Raw genomic sequence first — 16,508 nt, 5'->3', positions numbered from 1 at the left:
TGAAGCGACTTAGCAGCAGCAGCAGCAGAGCACAGAAAAGGGCCAATACGAAAATGCCAAACACACGGTTCAGTATCTGCCTGGAGGGAAAATAGCTGAGCTTATCAAATTATCATGCTGTGCTGTGCTCAGTGATGTCTGCCTCCTTGCACCGCTATGGACTGTAGCCCGTCAGGCTTTTCTGTCCCTGGAATTCTCCCGGCAAGAATAATGGAGTGGGTTGCTATTTCCTTCTCTAGCAAATTATCATCTTCCTGCCTAAATCTTATCATTTGGGGGATGGATCTCCGTTCAGTTTGCTTTAAAATCTTTGGTTTATGATCCTCCTAGAGATAGTACAGCGCCTGCCAAGCACCAATTCAACAGATTTTGCGTAATGCTGTTGCTGCTGCTAAGTCGCTTCAGTCGTGTCCGACTCTGTGCGACCCCATAGACGGCAGCCCACCAGGCTCCCCCGTCCCTGGGATTCTCCAGGCAAGAACACTGGAGTGGGTTGCCATTTCCTTCTCCAGTGCATGAAAGTGAAAAGTGAAAGTGACGTCGCTCAGTCGTGTCTGACCCTTGACCCCATGGACTGCAGCCTACCAGGCTCCTTTGCGTCATATACATAGTTACTTTATGTGTACTCCTATGGAGACGAATATATAAATTATAGAGATATTAGAAAGCTAGGAAAGGAAGTGAAAGGAAAGGCTATAAAAAGCACTTAGTGTGTGTGTGTTAGCTGCTCAGTCACATCTCACTGTTCACAACCCTATGGACTATAGCTCACCAGGCTCCTCTGTCCATGGAATTCTCCAGGCAAGAATACTGGAGTGGGTTGCCATTCCCTTCTCCAGGGATCTTCCCTACCCAGGGATTGAACCCAAGTCTCCTGCAGTGCGGGAGGATTCTTTACCACCTGTGAAGCCCTTTAGATGGAACTAAACTAGTTCTACCCTTGTCCTGGAATGAACGTGAGATGGGAGATGTGACTGAAATACTGGCCAAGGTATGGGCTAGTCTGTGCTGGGTGAAATTCTGATGTAAAAAGATATTTGTGGCACAAACGGGCCTTCCTAATCCAAGCAAATGATTATTTCCGATATTCAGCCAACCAAACATTGAAGGAAAACCTGAATCTACTGGATTCACTGAAAGGTGGTATGCCAGTCTCTAAGGGGCTGGGTTCCTAAGGGAATTTCAAGTCTCATTTCAACAACATTCAATTTTTACTTTTACTGCATTGATTTTAGAATCTAACCCTCAAGTAAGACTCAACTGAATTGAAGAGCACCTTTTGAATGAGAAAGTGCTGGACCAAATCCTCCCTCCATTTACCAAGCAGCATGACCGGGAAAGTCCTTTCACTTCTCTGAGCCTCTGAACTGATCATCTCCAAAAGGGGGTAATAATAACACCCACCTGAGTATACCCAAGTGGTGCTACTGGTTAAGAACCTGCCTTCCAATGCATGTAGACATAAGAGCTGCAGGTTCAATCCCTGGGTCAGGAAGAGCCCCTGGTGGAGGGCATGACAACCCATTCCAGTATTTTTGCCTGGAGAATCCCCATGGACAGATGAGCCTGGCGGGATGCAATCCATAGGGTCGCAAAGAGTCGGATATGATGGAAGCGACTTAGCACGCACGCACAAGTGTACATGAGGCAGAGGCCTTGAAAATGGCAGCTATTAATATTAAAACACAGCATTGACACGGTGTCCATCAGAGACCCACGCACAGGGTGCTGGCAGGTGTAGCTGGCACAGTGGCAAAAAGTAAAGACGCAGATCCCTCCTGAAGACTCACCGTCTGTCTCTTGGACTTGCTGCTGCTGGGACTGCGTCTGGGACAGCTGCTTTTCTCGCTTCCTCTTCTTTTTCTTACCCTGAAAGATATGGCCAAAGGAAAAGGTAATAACCAGGGACAGAATAACGGCTTTTCTGATGGATTCAGTTATGAAGTGGGGAGACAGGATATTTTCTGTACCAGGCGCCCAGGTCACATTCTGTGCATCAGCCTCATGAGGAGGCATGGTGAGCCTTTCTGGGGGGCCGCCTCCCTCCCCTCAGCTCAGATAGGTCCTGACTTTCTTGGAAGGTCTCATTCTTTCCCTGCCCTGCAGGCTTAGTTTTCTATCTCTCTCTCTAGAACAGTGTCAGGTTCTTGATCTTTTTTGAGGCACCCCAGGTATCACTGAAAATCTCATGCAGCTGGAATTCCCTGGCGATTCAGTGGTTAGGACTATATGCTTTCACTGTTGAAGGTGTGGGCTCAGTTGGCACCAAAGGGGGAAAAAAAAACTAACTCAGCTATGAAGACTTTTAGCAAAAAAAGAGCAAGTAAGAACATACATACAGGGACTTCCTTGGCAGTCTAGGAGTTAAGAATCCACCTGCCAATGGGTTTGATTCCTGGTCTGGGAAGATCATACATGCTGTGGGGCAACTAAGCTCGTGTGCCACAACCACTGAACCTGCATACTCTAGAGCCTGTGCTCCACAAGAGAAGCCACTGCAATGAGAAACCTTCCCACTGCAACTGGAGAGAAGCCCCCTGCACATCACAACTAGAGAAAGTTCATGCAGCCCCACCAAAATTTTTAAAAAAATAAAATTAAAAAACCTGTCCAGTTCCAGGGAGGTATCAGAAATGTAGGCAGTAGCTCATGGCATTGTGAGCCCCAGGGTGGGAACCCTTTGCTGCAGACACTGATCATCAGAACTAGCACACAGCTGACACCACACCCTGAATGATGGAATTAAAGGCTGAGTCCACTTCCAATTCCAGTTGGCTTCCCCGGTGGCGCTAGTGGTTAAGAACCTGCCCTTCAGTGCAGGAGACAAGAAACACAGGTTTGATCCCTGAAGGAGGAAATGGTAACACACTCCAGTATTCTTGCCTGGAGAATCCCATGGACGGAGGAGCCTGGCGGGCTACAGTTCACAGGGTTGCAAAGAATCAGACACAACTGAAGTGACTTAGCAAGCATGCATGCCCCACTTGCAATGGGACAGGCACAAAGTTAAGTCTGTCCTTAGGACACCAAAACCATGTCCTTGTGGCCCTCCTGAGAATTAAAGTGTCTTCCTCATTTCTAGAGAAATACAGACTTCTCCCTGGCCTTAAGGGTCCTCTATCACTGCAGTCAGCTTCCTTCTCCCCCAAATCCTCACTTGGAGGCTGCCCCCGGTGCCTGAGTGGGCACGTACGTAGTTGTCCCGGGCTGACCAGGTCGGGTAGAGCTGTGAGTGAAGCTGCCGCTCCTTCCGGGCCAATTCGTAGTACTTGGCCTGTTCTTCTCGGGACAGGTTGTGCCACTGTAGAGAGAGGACCAGCAAGGACAGAGTGGTGAGCGTGGGGGACGTTGAGCTGCACAGCCTGGAACACAGGGGCGGACCTTACCTTCCTCCCCAGGATCTGGTTGATGGCTGCACTCTCCTTCAGGGTGCACTCAGCCACCACCTTGGCCCTCATCTCCTTCATATATAACATGAAGGCATTAAGAGGCTTCTTCACGTGGGGCTTCTTTTCTTCCTCTTTCTTCACTGTGACTGGTGATTTCCTGGGAAGTCACAAGGCTGTAGGTTAGCATTTGTCAGCTGTCATCTCTCAAGGAGGCTAAGGGCTGGCTGCCTCTGGGGAGCGGGGGATGAGTCACTTGGCAGCTAATGAGAGTTGCCCAGGACTGCTTTCAGCACCTGAGCACCCAGTTCCTAGTCTCTGACTGACCTCCAGCCGTATTCTAGGAGAGGACAACTTCCTGACAAAGAAGCTGTGCCCTTGACAAAGGTGGTGGGGGGAGCTGAGATGGACTGGCCCCAGGTGAGAAAGAGGAGGGGGCAGAGCACTGTAGGTAGAAACAGAGAGGGGGGCGGGTCTCCTTGGCCATGAGACTTTGACTTTCAGTGGACAAAGCGTGGGCCATGGTGCTGGACTCAGCTCTGACCCAAGTCAACCATGTGACCTTGAGAAAATTCCCCTTGCAATTTTCAAGTGTATGCGGGGACAGGGAAGGAAGCTAAAAGCTCTCTCAGTTTCTCTTTCAAAGTCCTGATTGTAGGGCTTCCCTTACTGTGAGAAAAGATGCATGGTGTCTCCGAGAGGATGGGAATTCCAGGGTTCAAAGGGAACAGTTCGCAAGATGGGGAGGATGTGGCTGAGGAAGCCGTCAGCTGAAGGTCCCCAGGAGAAGAATCAATGGCACTTGCTACTCAGAGACTGGCCACCCGCCACCAGGCTGCCCATTACTCACGCGCTCACAGCCGGACTCAGGCTGGGGGGCGCTGGTTCCTGCTTGACAATGGGGGAGACAATGGCAGGGTGGGGGATCCCTGAGGTGGGCAGACCAGGATGGGCCGGAGCCACCATGTGAGGGGAGAACCGACTGGAAACCAGGCTGCATACCAGGGGGAAACAAAAACAACAGAGGGATTCAGGCTAAATGCTTGTCACTGGCAGAAGACGTGATGGAACCCAGCCTTGATGGCAGAGGCATGTGGATATCTCTGCCATGGCAGAGTTGGAGCAAGAGAAGGCTATTGGCTGACCTCGAAAGAACTCATTTTGGGAAACACCCAACAAACCTCCCTTCCCCAACAAACGCACAGGGTTCCTATACCCGATGCTGAAAGCAGGTGGGATGAAAAACAGAAGGTGCAGGAGGTCGGAGGCCAGGTACACAGGGGAAAGGAAAGAAAGGCTTATGCTGTGGGTTGTATTTTTTTTTTTTTCATTGGTGGTACGATTGTCAGGTAGGTCAGCCCCTGAGACGGAAATCCTCTTTTATAGTTCCCTTCTCCTGACGTCATTTCAGGAACAATCAATCTCCCAGCCTCTGGCTTCAGTCTGACATATTCAAAATGCTTCAATGCCACCAAGCCCTGCCCAGCCCATAGGGGAACATGCAAGAGGACTGAGTGCGAGGGCTTTAAAATTTTTCTTTTAGAGAGGGAGATGGGGCAAGAGTGAGCAGAGCCTGTTTGTCTCCATCCCACAACTAATCAGAGAGGCAGGGAGGAAAGGTGAGCACCTGCCTCTTTGCTTACTACCAAGAGAAAGCTGTGTCATGTAATGGTCAGAAACTGCAGGGGAGCCAGTAGACAAGCATTCCCTGCACTGCTGCTTCCCCCCTCACAGCCGCAGCCCCAGGACTCACCTGGACATCGAGGCATTCATGGCGAGGGCAGGGTAGGGGTGCCTGAAGCCACCAGGAGGAAGGGAGTACATGGGCTGTCCTTGCCTATAAGGGCCAGGAGTAAGGAAATGCAGTCAGGAAACTGGCTGAAATGGGAACGTTCATAGGGACGGAGAAGGGGTTGGGAAGATAGGATGATGAGTAAAAGGCAGTAAGTAGGAAGTGGGAGTTGGGAAGATGCTGCCTGGGAAACTTGTTCTGATGCCCTGGGGAAGTTCTGGGCTTGGTGAGAGGGCTCCACTGTGGAGCTGGGGCCGGGGCAGGGGGCATCTATATTTGGACCCCAAGGACAGGCTGGAGGTACAGGAGGCAGAGCTCAGTGTAAGGAAGGAGGGATAAGAAAGGCTGTAAGTTTCCTTACTGTGGGACGAGCCAGCTGAGGGGATGTGGAATTTGCCCAACAGCTCCGGGAGACAGTGGGTAATACGGAGATAACTCGGACGGATGAGGGGGCCGGGGGATTCCTGCTTCCAAGGAGAAATGTGTCAGACAGTTCCTTGACCCTACACCTTAAAGTCACATCAAACAGGAGGCTACCCTTTGTTCCCAGATGCTCTGCAGCTTGCAGTGCCTTTTCTTTCACTGTTTCTGCCCTCAGTCACCAGTAACTTCCAACTACTTGTATTGGAGGTGTCCAAGACACAGGCAGGAAATCTTGGACTGAGAAACCCAAGGTTATCTCCGGAGTCATCACCTGGAAAAGCTTTTTCATTCGTGGAAAAATAAACTTCAGATTTCCGTGTAACAGGGAAGAACAATAGCTGATTCCACGTTGGATCTGTTTTTCTTTGACTTTAACCTTTGCTCTTCATGCTCTTGTTACTATAATTGTTGAAAAGATGCTGTATATAAACTGCAAGCATACATAATGGCCTGTCTCAGGGAACCTTGCCCTTCTGTTGGAAAGTTAGACTAAAGTGACTTTGTTCAGCTCAAAGGGAGACTGTTCTGACCTGGCCCACCTGTGACTGGCTGTAAGAAGAAACTAACACATCCCTGTCCTGATGCAGGCCAAGCCGGGAGATATTCTGCAAGACTTAATGGCCTTTTTATTTTACTTCCTCCCCCTCTCTGTTCTATAAAAGAAACTGGCATCCAGACTCCGATAAGATGGTTCTCTAGGACATTAGTCCGCTATCTTCTTGGATACCCAGCTTTCTGAATAAAGTTGTTATTCCTTGCCTCCCAATTACAGGCCTGTCATGTGGTGACCAGACTGAGCTTGGACTCAGTGACATCTGTTCCACATTTATCCTCCTTATTATCTGTAACTTGTAATAGCTATCTAAAGAGGGACTCCAAAAATGCTCTGAGCCACAGCAACTCTATGGGAATTTTATGAAAACGATGGCTCTCTCTGGGATGAACAGTGTAGGTGAATAAGTTGAGAAAAAAGTCAACTCAGTCTCTTGCCTTGTATCTATACTTATAAGTCTGTTAGGGGAAACACACTGACTGAAACTGCCCACCCTGGCCAGGTACCAAAGAAACCATTTGTGTGAGTTATTTTATGACAGGAAGTCCTGGCAAGGAACATGGAACTAATACGCCACCATCAACCGGAAGAGTTTGGGAAAGGTCAAAATGAGACGCCATGTATCCTCCCACCTCCCACCTGGCATCCATCTTGGCTGAGCAATGTGTGCACCACCAGGAAGGACCCTGAGTCAGAACAACTGGCCAAAGACAACTCAGAAACTAACCCCATCACCGTAAAACCCGAGTCTGTGAGCCACATGGCAGAGCAGTCCTCCTGGGTCCCCTTATCATACTGTTCTCCACGCAGGTGCCCCTTCCCAATAAAGACTCTTGCTTTGTCAGCACGTGTGACTCCTCAGACAATTCTCTTCTGAGTTACCTGGGCCAGCCTGAGCGGCAGCCAACTCACCTGTCTTTGGATCGATCTCTGGGGAGAGGTGTGTGGGAGGGGAGCCGGGGGAGAAGTGGTCGTTGCTGTAGGTGATGAGGGGCGTCAGCGGATGCATGTGGTGCGGGTGCTGAACAACAGGAACTTTATTAGACTGAAAGACAGAGGGAAAAAGACTAGGGCCAGTTGCCAAGGAAATGGTGTACAGACAGACCTCAGAGATACTGCAGGTTTGCTTCCAGACCGCTGCAGAAAAGTGAAACAATGATTTTGGTTTCCCAGTGCATATAAAAGTTCAGCTCAGTTCAGTTCAGTCGCTCAGTCGTGTCTGACTCTTTGCGACCCCATGAATCGCAGCATGCCAGGTCTCCCCGTCCATCACCATCTCCCGGAGTTCACTCAAACCCATGTCCATTGAGTCGGTGATGCCATCCAGCTATCTCATCCTCTGTCATCCCCTTCTCCTCCTGCCCCCAATCCCTCCCAGCATCAGAGTCTTGTCCAATGAGTCAACTCTTCGCATGAGGTGGCCAAAGTACTGGAGTTTCAGCTTTAGCATCATTCCTTCCAAAGAAATCCCAGGGCTGATCTCCTTCAGAATGGACTGGTTGGATCTCCTTGCAGTCCAAGGGACTCTCAAGAGTCTTCTCCAACACCACAGTTCAAAAGCATCAATTCTTCGGCACTCAGCTTTCTTCACAGTCCAACTATAAAAGTTACACTTACACTATTCTATAATGTTACGTATGGGGAAGCCCTGGTGGCTCAGCAGTAAAGAATCTACCTGCAATGCAGGAGATGCGAGTTTGATCCCTGGGTGGGGAAGATCCCCTGGAGGAGGGAATGGCAACCCACTCTGGTATTCTTGCCTGGGAAATCCCATGGACAGAGGAGCCTGGTGGGCTACAGTCCATTAGGTCGCAGAGCTGGACACACTGAGCACATGCAGTGTTAGGTGTCAATGGCATTATGTCTAAGAAAATAAACATTTGTTGCTGTTGTTCAGTCCCTCAGTTGTGTCTGACTCTTTGCAACCCCACGGACTGCAGCACGCCAGGCTTCCCCATCCTTCAGCATCTCCCAGAGTTTGCTGAAACTCATGTCCATTGAGTCGGTGATGCCATCCAACTATTTCATTCTGTGTCGTTATATATTATATATATATATATATATATAATTGCCTTTTTATACTGAGAACCCCATGAATAGTATGAAAAGGCAAAAAAAAAACAAAAACAAAAACACAAAAACCCATGCATACTCTAATCAAAAACACTTTATTGTTAAAAGGTGCTAATCATCAACTGAGCCATTAGTGAGTTGTAATCGTTTTGCTACAGTGACATCAAAGATGACTGATTACAAGCCACCATAACAAATATAATAATAAGGAAAAGTTGGAAATATTTCAAGAATTACCAAAATGTGACAGAGAAACAAAGTGAGCAAAGGCTGTTGGAAAAATGATGCTGATAGATTTGCTGGATAAACCTTTAATTCATTAAAAAAATGCAGTATCTGTGAAGCACAGGAAAGTAAAGTACAATAAAACGAGGTATGCCTGTAAAATCTGTGGTTATTTACTGAGTTGAATATGTGCCAGGTATTTTCCATGCAGCATCGCATTCAGTCCTTGCAGAGAACTTAAGAGAAAGTAGCAGTCTGCTTGCCCCTTGGAAGAAAAGTTATGACAAACCTGGAAAGTGTATTAAAAAACAGAGACATCACTTTGCTGAAAAAGGTCCGTCTAGTCAAAGCTATGGTTTTTCTAGTAGTCGTGTATGGATGTGAGAGTTGGAAGAGGTCTAAGCACTGAAGAATTGATGCTTTCGAACTGTGGTGATTGAGAAGACTCTTGAGAGTCCCTTGGACTGCAAAGAGATCAAACCAGTCAGTCCTAAATTAAATGAGTCCTGAATATTCATTGGAAGGACTGAAGCTCCAATACTTTCGCCACCTGATATAAAGAGCCAACTCACTGGAAAAGACCCCGATGCTGGGAAATACTGAGGGCAGGAGGAGAAGGGTTATGACAGAGAATGAGATGGTTGGAAGGCATCACGGACTCAACGTACATGGATTAGAGCAAACTCAGGGAGACAGTGAAGGACAGGAAAACCTGGTGTGTTGCAGTCCATGGGGTCACAAAGAGTTGGATAAGACTTCATGACTGAACAACAAATACAGCAGAAAAAGAATCAAGAGATTTAGAGGAGGGATTACACCCAGCCTCCTACACACCTTCTTCAAAACAGCCCACCATCACTCACTTCATGTATGCTGTGTGGTAAATGGCAGACTGCAGAATTATGACCCATGCTCTGTGTACTCTCAGGGAATTCTGAAACGCTCAACACATGCTTGCCAAATAAACTTCTTAGAAATAGTAGCTCATGGGCTCAAGTCTGAGACTGGGAACAGAGCCGTGGCAGAACTGTCACCACCAGGCCTCATATAACCACTTGTCATGTTCAAGGTTTACATTTATAGACACTACCAAGGGCATTAGAACTGTTCTTCCTGGAGCGTATCAAACACCCTGCTGACCTAATTATCACATTTTATTTTAAACATCAGCAAATGTAAGGAGCACATTTTATATAACTGTTAAGATAGCAAAACCAGGGACATCCCTGGTGGTCCAGTGGCTAAGACTCCACGTTCCAATGCAGGAGGCCTGGGTTTGATCCCTGGTCAGGAAACTAGATCCTACATATCACAACTAAAAGATCCTGCGTGCCACAATTGAGACATGGTGCAGCTAAGTAAATAAAATAAATAAACACTAAATTAAAAAAAAAAAGAAAGTAAAATTCAGGCATGTCACCAACACATCATGATTTCAGAAATGTTAAAAAGGGGGGAAACCTGTGTGCCCTGGAATCAGTAAACTGAATTTTTAATTGTTTTAACCTAATCTCACTTAACAGTAAGGATTTTTATTACAAAAATGGCTAGCGTCCTTATTATAACCTACTAAAGGAGCTATGATTATCTTGGTTTGAGGAATGAGGAAACAGAGCACGGAAAGATGAAGTGATGTAGCTTGAGTTACAGAGCTAGTAAGTCACAAAACTGGATTCATATCAGCCCTTTACATGCTAACAAACCAGGGTGTCTTCTCTTGCATCACCTGCCAACCCAACAGCCCAATCAAAACATCTGTCAGAGAAAGGACATATACTTATCTTTTTGGGTAATAAGGTAAATGAGTTACAAGTGGAAGAGAGATGTGTTTAAAAAAGAGATCTGTAAAAAGGATGATAATTTGATGGCATCTCAGGAGAAGGAAATGGCAACCCACTCCAGTGTTCTTGCTTGAAGAATCCCAGGGATGGGGAAGCCTGGTGGGCTGCCGTCTATGGGGTCGCATAGAGTAGGACACGACTGAAGCGACTTAGCAGCAGCAGCAGGGGCCAGAATTCCAAACTTCTGTCTTTCCTGTTGAATGTTTCATTTCTAGATTCCATGAGCCTTTTTTGCCTTTTAGTCGGTACCCCTTTGGTGCTCATCATGCAAGCTACGATATGTACATCTCCTAAGTATTCATGCACTCACAGTAGTCTTGCTCTGTTTTCAGTAGGCTAAGCAGAGATGAGAGGCAGAGTCCTGGAGCAAGGCCTGGAACCCAGAGGCCCAGGTCCTAGACCTGCAGAACTGAGACCGAGATTTCAGACGTTCGCAACTACAACCACTAGGTGGCGCCGGTACACGGCGGGGCTGCTGGTACTTCCTCTCGGACAACTTCTATCGACTCCCTTGGTTGGGCTCCTTTGGCGTTGCATGTAGTTGCAGGTATATTCTAAAATTATTTTCTTCTTACTGTTTTCACCTGTTCCCTTACTGGCTTTTGAAGAGGTCTCCACGAACAAGAACACGTAACGCAAATAAGAGTATTAAAAGATTATTTTAAGGTCGGATTTCTATTAACAGAATTTCCTGTGGTCATGTATGGACGTGAGAGTTGGACTGTGAAGAAGGCTGAGCGCCGAAGAATTGATGCTTTTGTACTGTGGTGTTGGAGAAGACTCTTGAGAGTCCCTTGGACTGCAAGGAGATCCAACCAGTCCATTCTGAAGGAGATCAGCCCTGGGATTTCTTTGGAAGGAATGATGCTAAAGCTGAAACTCCAGTACTTTGGCCACCTCATGCAAAGAGTTGACTCATTGGAAAAGACTCTGATGCTGGGAGGGATTGGGGGCTGGAGGAGAAGGGGACGACAGAAAAATGAGATGGCTGGATGGCATCACTGACTCGATGGAACTGAGTCTGAGTGAACTCCGGGAGTTGGTGATGGACAGGGAGGCCTGGGGTGCTGCGATTCATGGGGTCGCAAAGAGTCGGACACGACTGAGCGACTGAACTGAACTGAACTGAACTAAACTAATGCAATCAATGACGCATTCAGGTTTCACGGAAGCAGCTTTGTCTGAAGGGCGATTTTAATTTTATTTACTTATTATTAACTTTTTAAAAAGGTGTTTTTTTCCTTCCCAAGGCATAATTAACTTTGGGAGGTTCTTTTAAAAAAATGTTTATTTATTTGGCTGTTTTAGGTCTTAGCTGTGGCATGCACGGTCTTCAGTTGCGACATTCGAACTCTTACTAGAGGCACATGGGAACTAGTTCCCCGACCAGGGGTCGAACCTGTGTCCTCTGCATTGGCAGCACAGGGTCTTAGCCACTGGACCACCGGGTAAGTCAATATAGGGCGATTTTTATATTATAAAAACCAATATAATTATTACTAAGAGTGATAGTAAATGATAAAAGAAATACACAGAATGAATGTGTAACTTAAAAATTACAGTTTTTTAAAAACATGTAAATTCTATGATAAAAAAATTAAAAAGACTAGCAGGTATTCCCTAGTGGTCCAGTGGTTAGGACTCGGCACTTCACTGCCATGGCCTGGGTTCAATGCCTGGTTGGGGAACTATGATCCTGCAAGCTGCACACCACGGCCAAAAAGAGAAAAGAAAAATAGAAGCATACCAAAATGTAAAGAGTAAGTATATTTGAATGGTGGGAGTACAAATGATTTTGTTTTTCTTGTGTTTTCCAACTTTATTATCTATTAAAAATATACATATGATGAATGCAAATTTCCTAAGGAAAAAAATACAAGCTATATTATAAAACATTTAGAAACCACAATCACACACACAATAATCCCCAACAAACCCCCTGTGCCCACAGTCACACTAGCATAACCCAGTACCTATTATCATTTTGACATATCTCTTGTGCATCTGTTATTTACATCATTTATAGCCATCTTTTTGAAATTAAAATTTTCAGCTTTATTTAGATATAACTGACAAACAAGACTGTAATATATTTGAAGTGTATTATATGAGAACTGAGTATAGGTACCCAGAGTCATCCTAAAATGCTTAACACTGTTATGAAAGTAGGACTGGCCATGTGCTGTCTTCATCAGAAACTGGCAAACAGCACGGAATGGGTGTCAGAGTTAAGCACAAAGCAGGGAAACATGAGTTATATTGGAAAATGCAGTCTCCTCACTTAAAACACTCTGTGAGTTATTACTGGTTCCCATTAGGTGGCATCATTGTTCAGAAAATGGATGGGAAGGTGGTGAGTTCACAGAATGAAAAAGGAAGGTAGACTTTTCCTTATCAGGCTGGGAATATGCAGCCTCTGGAGATGATTAGCAAAACTCGTTCTCTTGGGTTCCCCTAGTGGTTCAGTGGTAGAGTCCATCTGCCAATGCAGAAGACATGGGTTCGATCCCTGGCCCAGGAAGAGTCCACATGTCCCTAGCACCACAATCAACTGAGCCTGCTTTCTGCAGCCCGTGCTTTGCAACAAAAGAAGCCACTGCAGCAAGAAGCCTCCGCTTGCCGCAACTGGAGAAAGGCTGCGTCGCGGTGCAAACCCAGTACAGCCAGAAATAAACAAACACACAAAATTACTTTTTAAAAGATTACTCCTTTAGGGCTGACTCAGGGAAAGCTCTCCTTGGAGGCTATCATCCCAAGAAAAGTTTCCCACTGATTTCTCTCCTTTGCTGTCCTCCAGGCACATGATGTTCGCAGCATGAAGCCAGGTCAAATGTAGGGATGTGGAGAACCAGCGGACAATTCCTGCTGTACAATACAGAGAGCACACACAAGCCAGGACACGGGTGTTCCCTGGGCAAGGAAACTAGCCAAGTCTAGCTTGCCCCAAAGCAGAGCATCTCAGACCTACCTTGTGCTCGAATCCTTCCGTCCCATCACACAGACCCAACCCTTTTCCAACTCAGGTGATCCTTGTCTATTCCCTGTTTCTAGGGTTGTTGTTGTTCAGTCACTCAGTCGTGTCCGACTCTTTGCAACCTCATGGACTATAGCCCACCAGGCTCCTCTGTCCATGGGATTTCCCGGGCAAGAATACTGGAGGGGGTTGCCATTTACTTCTCCAGGGCATCTTCTCAACCCAGGCATCGACCCTGTGTCTCTTGCAGGCTGATTCTTTACTGCTGAGCCACCAGGGAAGCCCCTTTCTAGGGTTGGTCCAAGCCAAAGTTCTGGAAACTTCTGGTTCCCAGGAAGCATGTATCCTCCCTTTTACTGTTCATGACTTTCTTCCAAGCTCTAAGTAAAGCCAACGCTCCACCACAGATGAACCAGCCACCTCTTCAAAAGCTGCTTCTCTCAGTAACTGCTTTGCGTTCAGGCGTTCAGTTGTATCTGACTTTTGGCAACCCCAAGGACTGTAGCCCACCAGGCTCCTTTGTCCATGTCATTTTCCAGGGAAGAATACTGGAGTGGGTTGCCATTTCCTCCTCCAGGGGATCTTCCCGATCCAGGGATTGAACTTACATCTCCTGCGTCTCCTGCATTGCAAGCAGATTCTTTACCACTGAACCACTGGGGAAGCCAGTGGTTTGAGGCCTTTATAAAGCCTTCTGCGTCCTAGGCTTCGTTCACTATCCCCTTTTCTTCCTGATCTGAATTTCAGAGATCAGAAAGATAAGGCTTTTCAGGTCAGGCAAAGGGGAGCCTTAATTGTGGTATCCATGTGGTATCCATGTTCCGCAAAGCAGACATAGAACAGTCAACAGGCTGCCCAGCAAAGATCCTCAGACTTGCACTGGGTCACTAACTGTAACTGATTTTATGTATTTAAAAAATATGCTCTACCCACAATCAATTGTCTGTTAACTGCTTAAGGGAATCTTCTCTTAAAATTGTTCTCAAGAGACTATGCTTAAATGCAAGACTTCAGGGGAAAAGGAAGTTGGTTTGTTCCTAAAGTACCAGTCCAGGATTTTCCTGGTGGTCCAGTAATTAGGACTCCCGGCTTCCACTGCAGAGGGCATGGGTTAGATCTCTGGTCAGGGAACTAGGATCCCACAAGCCACACGGCACAGCCAAAAAAAAAAAAAAGTACCAGTATACTCTTAGTGGTGGATTAACATATAATAGAAGCAAAGGCAAATAGAACCTAATGAAAATTGAGGGGGGAAAACTCTAATTCTAAGTAAACATACCCACCACTCTCTAACAAATACTACTTAAAAGGAAAAATATAAGTTCTTTGCTAATTCTGTCATCGTATCCTATTAAAGAAAGGAAATTTGCATGTATGTCTTCTATACAGAATTTTCCTGGCAATTCACACATTGATTTATTGGGTAATTGTCTGTGAAGACTGTCTACACAGCAGGCACTGAAGTGGGTAGCCAAAGGGCTGGAGGCCAACAGCAGACATGGAAAGAACCTGGGTCTCCGATGGGATGGTTTGCTTGTTGAACTAACTGGCCTGGCAGAAAACATGACTCACAACAAGTATTCATGCTGTATCTATGACGTGCCAGGCACTGTTCTAGGTCTTGTGAATGCATTAGAGAATCTGTCTATCTAGACAATAATCCAAACAAATAAATAACTAAAATATTAGATAGTGAAAAATTTTTCTAAGGAGAAAAATCAAGTCAGGGATAGCAGATAAGATGCAAGGAGGGGGACTTCCCTGGTGATCCAGTGACTAAGACTCTGTGCTCCCAATGTAGGGGATATGTGTTCAATCCCTGATCAAGGAACTAGATCCCACATGCCATAATTAAAGATCTTGCATGCTACAATGAAGACTGAAGATCCTGTGTGCTGCAACTAAGACCTGGACCAGCCAAAATAAGTATTAAAAAAAAAAAAAGAGGCAAGGCAGATGTAGGTTATATGTTACACAGGCCAACCAGGGAAAGCCTCAATGAGAAAATGACTTCTGTTTGATTTTTATTTATTTGACTGCACAGGGTCTCAGCTGTGGCACGTGGGATCTTTGGCTGTGGGATGTGTGATCTAGTTATCTGACAAGGATCAAACTCAGGCCCCCTGCATTAGGCGTGCAGAGTCTTAGCCACTGGACCACCAGGGAAGTCCTCAGAAAATGACTCTTGAATGAATATTTGAGGGCAGCGGAAATGAGATGTGTGGGCAGGAGAGGGACGGGGTTTTGGCAGAAGGCACCCAGAGTATAGTGGCTCCAGTTGGACAGGAAGATAGGTGTGTTTGAGCAACTCCACGGAAGACAGTGGATTGGGGCGCAGGGAAGAAAACAAGGGGATGAAAGTCTGTCTTAATGTACTAACACATACATTTTGAACTTCTCAAGCAGGTGGCAAGTAGTGCGCTGCAGGCTGGGAAAGATGTGAACATAAATCCAGGATCTCTGGATGGCAGCAGCAGAGAGAAAATGCTTTGGGGAATTAGAATGTGCTTCAGGTCCTTCTTGGAAACAGTGGCACATTTCTGAGGACTTTGCAAATTGGACAGGGCACAAAATTCTTGGGTTAAAAAACATTCCTTATCAAAACTTATCTATGGCTTGCTGGCATTAAAGGCAGCAAAAGAGAACCCTGCGTTTACCTTTATTTTTCTTCCTTTGATACTGGCCTTTCCCCCTGCTACACAGATGAAAGTGAAAGTGTTAGTTGCTCAGTCATGTCTGACTCTATGTGACCCCACGAACTGTCTCCTCCAGTCTCTGCTCATGGAATTCTCCAGGCAACAATACTAGAGTGGGTTACCATTTCTTTCTCCAGGGGATCTTCCCAACCCAGGGATCGAACTCAGCTCTCTTGAACTGTAGGCAGATTCTTTACCATCTGAGCCACCAAGGAAGCCCTGCATAGATGCTTATAAGGGAAAAAAAAAAAAATTAAACCCTTACAATTCTCATTGTTGCCAGGATGTGTCTAAGTTCACATAAATTTTCATTTACTTTGTAGAATTCAGGTGAGCACTTTCAAGCCATACACTTGAGTTTTTATTTATTTATTTTTAGGCTGTGCAGTGCAGCATCTTAGTTCCCCAACCAGGAATCGAACCCGTCCCCTTGCAATGGAATTGAGGAGTCTTAACCACTGGACTGCCAGGGAAGTCCCTAGTCTTTTCTTTTAAAGATCAGCTTTGTTTTCTTCTCTTATTGCCTGTTGTTTTTACTGGTTGTG

General features: G+C 46.2%; 1 protein-coding gene across 1 annotated transcript in view; it reads right to left on the bottom strand.

The window, feature by feature from the left end:
* TCF7L1 (transcription factor 7-like 1 (T-cell specific, HMG-box)) overlaps window positions 1-16,508 on the bottom strand; it is a 203,472-nt gene that overhangs the window by 1,734 nt on the left and 185,230 nt on the right. The window contains exons 5-11 of the mRNA XM_010862246.1: window positions 7,067-7,199; window positions 5,540-5,642; window positions 5,140-5,223; window positions 4,237-4,380; window positions 3,387-3,546; window positions 3,194-3,301; window positions 1,791-1,869 (exon numbers count right to left, since the gene is read on the bottom strand). Coding sequence (XP_010860548.1) covers window positions 1,791-1,869; window positions 3,194-3,301; window positions 3,387-3,546; window positions 4,237-4,380; window positions 5,140-5,223; window positions 5,540-5,642; window positions 7,067-7,199 — 811 coding nt within the window. The remainder of the gene's footprint in view (window positions 1-1,790; window positions 1,870-3,193; window positions 3,302-3,386; window positions 3,547-4,236; window positions 4,381-5,139; window positions 5,224-5,539; window positions 5,643-7,066; window positions 7,200-16,508) is intronic.

Source organism: Bison bison, unplaced genomic scaffold, assembly GCF_000754665.1.
Source record: "Bison bison bison isolate TAMUID 2011002044 unplaced genomic scaffold, Bison_UMD1.0 scf7180017864480, whole genome shotgun sequence".
Lineage (NCBI taxonomy): Eukaryota > Metazoa > Chordata > Mammalia > Artiodactyla > Bovidae > Bison > Bison bison.
Note: the sequence above shows the minus strand (reverse complement) of the source record. Positions and strands in the feature narration are given on the sequence as shown.